This window comes from Acanthisitta chloris, unplaced genomic scaffold (assembly GCF_000695815.1).
Source record: "Acanthisitta chloris isolate BGI_N310 unplaced genomic scaffold, ASM69581v1 scaffold381, whole genome shotgun sequence".
Classification (NCBI taxonomy): Eukaryota; Metazoa; Chordata; class Aves; order Passeriformes; family Acanthisittidae; genus Acanthisitta; species Acanthisitta chloris.
This window is the reverse complement of record NW_008655235.1, coordinates 13,274-21,963: the sequence shown is the minus strand read 5'-3', so window position 1 is coordinate 21,963 and position 8,690 is coordinate 13,274. Positions and strand designations below refer to the sequence as shown.

Sequence of the window (8,690 nt, the reverse complement as noted above, 5' to 3'; positions counted from 1 at the left end):
CTACTCTGAAATAAACTCTTCTCACTCAAGGGAAGACTTTCTTTTACATTGTGATGTGGAATGCAGACTAATTTTTAAACAGAATGAAAGATAATTCAATTGAATGAGTTTTTTCCACCTCTTAGAAAAGAAAAATGACAGTTCAATCCTTGGGCCAAAACAAAGATGTCTGAAACAACTTCATATGTTTTTCAAATGCAAGGAGAAAAGAAAAACCTATTACAGGGATCTTTGAAGACATTTTTTTCCCAACCCTTTCAAGTTTGTACCACATAAAATCAAGACCTGAAAATAGGAAATCATCAAAGAGCGGAAATTCTGATCTTAAAACGTGGACATCTTAACTTATAAATTTCTTCTCTAGCACACAAAAACCTATCCTCTCCAAGATTATGGCCTGCAACATGTGTTGTTTATACAAGATGAACAGAATCTAAATCATGAATGTTATTAGCCACACTTAAATATTTGAGGTATGAATGTTTATCTTGGAAAAAAGCTTCCTTTTCTGGTATCTTTCTGTGGTGATTTGTTTTTTTTGTTTACCTCTGTTTTCCAGTGACTGATATGTGTTCTTTATAGCTCACAGCAAAACGACTAATAAGAAACAGGAATTTTGGTAGCAGCAAATGTTTCGAAGCACAGTCACTGCCCTGGGTATATAGCACACTAGTAGACTTCACTGAGCAGTATCCCACAGCTTGTATATGATAGGAGAAGTCTGAGTGAAGGCAAAGTGTGCTTTTCAGCATTTACTCAAGCCTCTTCGTGTCTTACCATATTCTGTCTGCGACTGTCTACAGACTACACAAACACAGATTTCATATCCATGTTCTCAATAAATAAGACTGTGCAGAGGGATCACTGATAAACAGATACAGAATTGGAGGCAATGCACTGAGTTCAGCATTTTTCCTGACAATACTCAGAGGAGGAAGCAAGAAACACTGTAGTGGCTGCAGACACAGTAATTCATCTCTGTGCCTCATCCTAATCCTTAAAAGCTGTAAACTGGCCTCAAAACTGAAATATGAGTTGAGTATCTGTTTAAAAAAAATATTATTGGAATTAGCATTCAGTTTCTTTTTGCATCTTGCTGAATTCTTGGCCTGGAGTAACATCCTGCGGCAATGTGTTCCACAGACTAATTGTAAGTTGCATGAAAATGTACTCCCTTTAATCAGGGAAGGAGCACTTGTCTGGCTTGATGGACCAATACTGCTCGTATTGCCATTCCAGTGATGTGCTGTCATAGTACCCTGAGAAACCAACAAATATGCAGAGATGTGGCAGTTTGTACTGGGAAGACACAGACACTGAATAGCAATACTCTGTCCTTGCTTTGCATGCATATGCTTCAGCAAACTTGGCACATCAAATCTGCAGGGTCAATATAAGAGAGCAAAAGCACTTCCAAACACTCTTCTCTGCTTCATTTATCATCTGCAATTGATGAAATATTCATTAGCACCAAGTCCTCCATTTTAACCAACCAGGCATTTAACTCAGTAAGTGTTGAAATATTTTTTCTCGACACACCAGAACATCTCAGAGCTACTATATAAATAAAAAAAAAAAAAAGGAAAAATATTTAGGTATTTTAAAAGATTAAAACATTCACAGTGTCTTCAGATGCTGTTGATGACTATCATTGCCTAAGGAAGCAAACAGATTGCTACTGGCCACAACCCAGGCTAGAATCATAGAATCAACCAGGTTGGAAGAGACCTCAAAGATCATCAAGTCCAACCCTACCGTTGTTACTAGACCATGGCACTAAGTGCCACCCCAGTCTTAGTAATCCATCTGCAATCCAAGGTAGAATCATAGAATCATTAAGGCTGGAAAAGACCTCTGAGATCACTGAGTCCAACCTTTGACCCATCACCACCTTGTCAACTAAACCATAGCACTAAGTGCAATCTCCAGTTGTTTCTTGAACACTTCCAAGGATGGTGACTCCAGCACCTCCCTGGGCAGCCCACTCCAATGCTTGACAACCCTTTCTGCGAAGAAATTCTTCCTGATGTCCAATGTGAACTACCCTGATGCAGCTTGAGGCCATTTCCTCCAAGTAGCACAGCCAGAGTCAGGGCCAGGCTCTGGTAGCTGGTCAGAGGAAAGGCACAGGGCTGCAAGTTACAGTAACTACTCCAAATATTTATTCAACTTCTTAAAGGGGTTTTACTGCTGCTACTTAGCTGCTGTGGTTCAAAAGCTACCAGTACCCAAATAAAGTGGTTTAAAGTTCTCTTGAACTACTTTATACTACACTGTAACCACAGCACTGGCTGAAGCCTGGACACCCACTTCATTAGCTATTTGAAACCACAAAAGATGTGGCAAATCCAAAGAATCTCCTTCTATAACCCCATGTATTTTCACCAGAATGATGACAGATTTATCCCTGTGTACTGATTAATGTTATTTTCACCTTGAAAATTCTGAGCTTCTTTTTTATTTTGCTAACTGATTCGCCAATAAAATTATAAAAGCATAACATGCTGAAAGCTGGAATTTTCTTCCTGAGCTGAAATCAAATATTTTGACATTTATTAGTTCCATAAAATGTTGCTAAAAAAATAAACATTTTTGAGTTCATAAGAACCATATGCTCTTCTGTTTATAAAAAAGAGCTGTGCTGGGACACTAAAAAAACATTCCTGGAGAACTGCATTCTTTGGGGGATTTACTTTTTTTAACCCTTTTCCCGATTATCAGGATCTAGAGCACATTTGCAGAGTCATTGCACCTCTGAAGTCCTGTGTCAACACCATTAACTGTGTTGCTCTACAGAGTTAATTCCAGCATTACTCTGTATTTACTTCAGCTGGTATGGCTGTGTTAGGTATGGCTCAAGGGTGAAAGGAATTACCTCGAGTAGCTTAGCAGACATGTGAGGGGGCCATGTACCCTGAGAGAGCTCATATGCCTTGCATCAAAGGAGTCCTACAACCTATGTAAAGCTTCCCCAAGATTTGCATTATCTGAGGAATTTTCAGGTGGTTGGTGGCCTACACAACAGCAGTCCCCAGTCTTCCTGAGTTGAAAAAGGCAGCATTTTAGAAGGACACCTTGAAGAAAGGGTGAATGACTAGCAATGTTTAGTAAACCTACAGCAATTCAGGCTGAAAAGGCTCAGACCTTAAGTTTAAGCCAGGACAGATAATTCGCGTTGGATATATTTGACTTTAAATCAAGTTTTGCCTTCAAGCAAGGAAGCATGAAATTATCCCCATGTGTTCTGTTTCCACAGGGTTTTGAAGTGTTCAAGATACAGGGTCTACTAAGTCATTGAATGTAGAGGTGCAAAGTTTGCATTAGAAAAAAGGCATTGGAGTAAAACTTTTTATTTCTTTGTTTACAGAGATCTCATTTCTATTAACTCTTCATGTTTTCAGAGGTTCAGATCAGCATCATTCTGAAAAAACAGAAGGCACCTTTCAGCCTGACTCCCTCAAGTTTTCTGTCTCACAGACTGACTCTCTGTTGTCCCATAAGGCACAAACACCAATTAAAACCCTTATCATAACTGGTGCCTTCAGAATCATACTCATCTATGTGGATTTTTGAGCATCTAATCTAATGAGGAAAGTAGTCACACTATAGCCTTTCCCTCGGGGAGCACTGATTTACATGCCACTACTCAACCCTGCTGCCTATGTTCAGGCCACTTGAACATCTACTCTTAGAAATTCTCAGTCCAATTTCTGTCTCAGTTAATGCCCTGTGTCTAATGCTGAAGTCATGCAATCCACCTCAGTTCATAGAATCATAGAATGGTTTGGGTTTGAAGGAACCTTTAAATGTCACCTGGTTTAACCTCCCTACAATGAGCAGGGACATCTTCAACTAGATCACATTGCTCAGAGACCCATCCTTCCTGACCTTGGATGTTTCCCTCTCTGGGAAACCTGTTCCAGTGTTTCACCACCTTCACGGTAAAAAAATTCTTCCTTACTCCTAGTCTCAATCAACCCTCTTTTAGTTTAAAACCATTATCCCTTGTTCTATTGCAACAGATCCTACTAAAAAGTTTGTCCCCATTTTCTTATGACAGCTACTCAATTTTTTGTGAAAAGAGTCAAATAAGTCTCCATACAGTTTCAAACCTGGGCATATCAGTAGTCTTTACTGAAAGGGAAGACTGTCATCTATACCCTGAAGTGCATTATTCTGTCCTGGGAAGAACATATATATCACATTAAAAAAACCCGAATAACAAAAAGCCCCACAGAAAAACTCCATATAAAAATAAGTTTTACTATACAAATCTTCCAGCAATTCAGATTTCCAGACTGCTACACAGGACTACCCACCTCTCAAACTGAAAAGTCTTGTTTATTGATGCATGGCCAGGACGACTGCACTTGACAAGGACAGTTTCCTGAGAGAAAGAAGCCGAAATATTTATAGTTAGTATCACTGGCACACACACAAAAAGGAATACGTATCAATTCTAATGTTCCAGGTGACAGCAGCAATTAAGGAGCAGAAAGTCCAAGGCCCTTCTCCTGCAGTCACCAATACATGATGCTTTAGAGCCTGTATACTGCAATGAACTTGCCAAACCACAAAAAAAGATCTCAAAGTCCATTCTGGTTTTGAGATTTAACAACCAACAGAAAACATGTGCACTTAAGTTCAAGAGAAAGATCCAAACACTCACCTGAACTTCTTAGGTGCCTAGAAAGTGACAGGCAGGTAAACCTAACTGACACCACAGGTAGAAAAAATGCAAAAGGACCTCTTTTTTCATTGTTGGGCAAATATTCGCTGTGCTTTTTCAGATGGAGTTCATACATAGTTATGTGCAGAACTAAGCAGAAGCTGCACACTTCATAGAATAACATGCTAGTCCACAACAGTGAGAAAGAGCTGCACTAGCACAATGGATAGAATTCCATGAGTTTTTAGTGGAACCCACTTTCCATATGAAGCATACAGTAGCTTTTTAAGTCTGACAAATAAATAAGCAGCTCTTTAAACTATTACCAGAATACAACCATCACAGCAGTCTGACATGCCTTATGTAGCAACTTCTGTGCCCTTCTCCTCCTCAAGGTAAATGTTGCTTAATTGCTGAGAAAAGCAAAGAAAAATGATCTGGGGGTTTACAACATTTTGGATGGAAGCTCACTAGTACACAAAATACTTCATCTAATTTAAGGAGATTTCCTAGTTTACTAACCTGTGGCTACATTACTGCATTTGATGGGAGTGCTGAAATTCCTAATGTGCTTCAGACAAGTGGCTTGGAGTACTGAACTAGTGGCCTTCAAACAAGTACTGCCACAGACTAAAGTTGTAAAGAGCTGAGCAAATAACGTTTGCGTAACAGTGTGTCCAGTGTGCAAATGGCTAATAAACATCAGATTTCTTGCTTTGAGTTTACAAATATTTTTTTCCTCTTTGGAGAAAGCCAATGTATCATTATCAAACTAATGATGACAAAACACTTACTGTACAGAACGAGCTATGTTACCCACCTCAGTACAGGCAAATTTAGCAGAGTACAGATGTCAGTACAACACTGATACAAAATGGCCTGACACAGAAATTCTAATAGGATCAGTAACCAACAGGCACTGGGGGAAGGAAAAAGGGAAAGGATATAGAGTTACAGAACACATATCTGATTCAGGTATCAAATTTACTTGCAGACCAGCTTTCTCTAGGGTGAGAAATGAGACAGAAAAAAACTCTATTTGCATAACATAGAAACAAAAGAATTAATTATTAATAGGCAGAAGTTTCATATGAGCATTTGTAATGACCTTCCTTTCTCAGGAGATCAGTATGGCCTAACATATCCACCATGGCTGCTGGCCTGCAGAATCTCAGCAGGTTTCCCTGCCAATAGGGCTTATGAAGTCCATACAGCTGTCTCATGTGTACACTGAAGAACCTTTTTTTTCACCTCCGCGTCACAGAATACTCCCAGTCTGAGTTCCTTCAGGGCAGTATGAATCACGAAAATGACAAAAGGATACTTCAGAAATATTCGCAATCATAAATATTCACAATCTGTCCTGACATCCAAGTCTGACTTCCCAAGCCTGGGGAGCAGATCAGTAAGTGAAATTCCATAAGGAAGAGAAAGAATTTTCAGTTAGTTATATGGAATACTGGATATAGACATGATCACAGAATCCAGTTCAGGTAATTATAATTTCTCATCGCTTGTTACTCTTTATCTCCTAAAGGCTACGTCCCCTTTCCCAAGACTACTGCTTCACAGCAGAGCCAATGGAAGAGACTGGGACTGCCCCTCATGTTTCACTGTCAGCTTCAGTGCAGCAGCCTGACATAGCACTGAGGCTGACATGAGCAGCTTAAAGGACTGCCCACAGTGGGTAAGCACTAGGGTAAGTGATAAACAACTGGGGAGCAGTTGATATATTACAAAATTATCTCCCAAGAAAAGGAGGGTCCTATGCTGAAGAAGCAGCAGCAATTTGTGCCTTCCTTGATATTCAGAGCAGCCTCTTTACCATCCATTTGAAAGGAATTAATCAGGCAGAGTCAGCCAATTTCTTTTCTCTGTGCTAAAGGAAGTTGGATTCCAGCATCACTTCAGTTATTAGGCTAGGGCAGGTGCCTCAGATGCTTACATAGTCACGGAGACAGACAAACGTATTTAAAGTTTAACTCAGACCTTAGCTGAATGACTCTCCCTCTGGAGGTGGCTACTTTTTCTCAGCAACCACAAGGGAGGTCTGGAGTGATTAGGCACCTCATTTAAGTGTCTGCATCTGGTGTTGTGAATCCAGATGAAAACACAGCATGTCAGACATGACACCTGTAATCACTAGTGCACACAGCACGATGTCAAGCTGAAGCTGGTCCAAAAGATCCAGCCATAGTTTCTGATGCTGGACTGCATTGTCAATCTCAAAAGTGGCTCTGCTTTCTGACACACATTAGCTATAAAATGATCATGGCAGATAACTGACTGGCTATGTTACACACAAAGTATTTTCAGGAAAAAAGACTGGAAAGGCAGCCATGATCTAAAAAGCAAAACTAATAAACTCAGCATCTCTATCTCTCAGAGTCTTCCTTCACCTTGATCTAAAACTTCCTTTAAACCATCAGCACTGGTGTGAAAAATGGTTAATTTGTTTCCAGAAATACAAGCCTTGACTGTGTTGCAACTAAAAACTCAATAACAAATCAAGCCTCATAATTTAATCTGCAAACTGCGTATTTATCCTAGCCACAAGCGTAAAACCTTCAGTTGTTAAAAGCAAAATAAACAGGCAATAAACATTGTTTTCCTTTACTTTTGTTAGATTAGTCTAAATTTATTGGGTTTTGTAAGAAGGATTTTTACAATTTTTTTTCTTAAAAAAAGATAAATCATATTAAGAAACTAGCACAGAGACTTAAGGTGTTTGACCAAAATTGGAAAGCATTTTAACCAAACAAATGTCAAGGGAAACCAATAAAACATTTGTAGTCTATGTTGTTTTTTCCAAACCAGAAAGTTAGTATCTTGCAAATTTCATTTTATGATCAAGACTTACATTTCTATTCCTGAAATATTTAATAAGGTTAACACATTGAAGGTTACCAGGTCACTCTTCCATAGAAACCAAAATTCATAAATTGGCAAAAGAAGCAGACACTGCTTTGCCTGTAAACACACAGATACTGTAATACATCACATATGTATATGCAATAATTCAAAACCTAAATATTGCCTAATTTCATCTTTATGCAATAAAATTCAGCAGGTCAGAAATGATCATGGTATTTTATGGTACAATAAATGGGTCATGGTTTCCAGAATACTGTCAGCCCTTACAGAGCCCTGATTTTTATCTTCTGACATATTTACTCTTTCTTAGTCTCTTCATGTGCTCCATTAGTTACCTAATTGCATATCTCTCTTTAATTATCCACATTATGCAAGGGATATCTTCCTAGCAAAATTATAATTTGGGAGATTTAAATGCATTATATACTGTCGGTCACTTCAGCAATATTTTAAGCATTACACTCTAAAAGGGAATTTGGCTAATCACCATGTAAGTAATAGTGAGCAGCCAACTAAGAACTATGGCAGCTAAGAAAATTAAAACTCAAGTTAATACTTTGACCTTAGCTCACACCACTGTGTGTATTTAAATTTTCTATCTTGGTAATGGTCTCAATTAATGCTGGAATGTCATCTGGATTGGCAATCTCAATGTTCATTCTCCTTCCTCCAAAGGATCTTAGTCAGGACACTTTTAATATGCTTGACGACAGTACTACATAGGCTGTTGTGGTTCATGAGGTATCACATTTCTCTCCTAATGCACTGTCTTGCAATAATAAAATTTTTAAAAAGCCTGACATAATTTTAGAAATAGTTAAGGCAAATACAGGTGGCTCAAAGTGACTGACTGCAGGAAGTCTGCAGCAGTTTGACTACTGCAAACACACGATCTCCGGTTAATGCATGGCTGCTTGAGCAGAAACTTCAAGCTATTGTCACTACAAAGAGCCAGGATGAAAACAGCACAAATCACCTGCTATTGCATCCATGAGTGATCAAAGCTGGGTACCAACTGACAAGAAAGTACCTTTTTATGTTTTTAAACTCATGTTTCACATGTCCCTCTTGTTTCTTCTTCTAGTATCTATGAACATGATTTTGAATTTCACCATCAAATACTCACATCATCAGCTGCATATGCCAC

The 8,690-nt window shown here is 38.8% G+C and overlaps 1 protein-coding gene across 1 annotated transcript in view; it reads right to left on the bottom strand.

Moving 5' to 3' along the window:
* The window catches only part of KIF25 (kinesin family member 25), a gene marked incomplete at its 5' end in the record, with an annotated part of 38,453 nt that overhangs the window by 17,927 nt on the left and 11,836 nt on the right, over positions 1-8,690 (bottom strand). Inside the window, 2 exon segments of the mRNA XM_009083802.1 lie at positions 4,320-4,387; positions 8,670-8,690. Of these exon segments, the coding sequence (XP_009082050.1) occupies positions 4,320-4,387; positions 8,670-8,690 (89 nt within the window).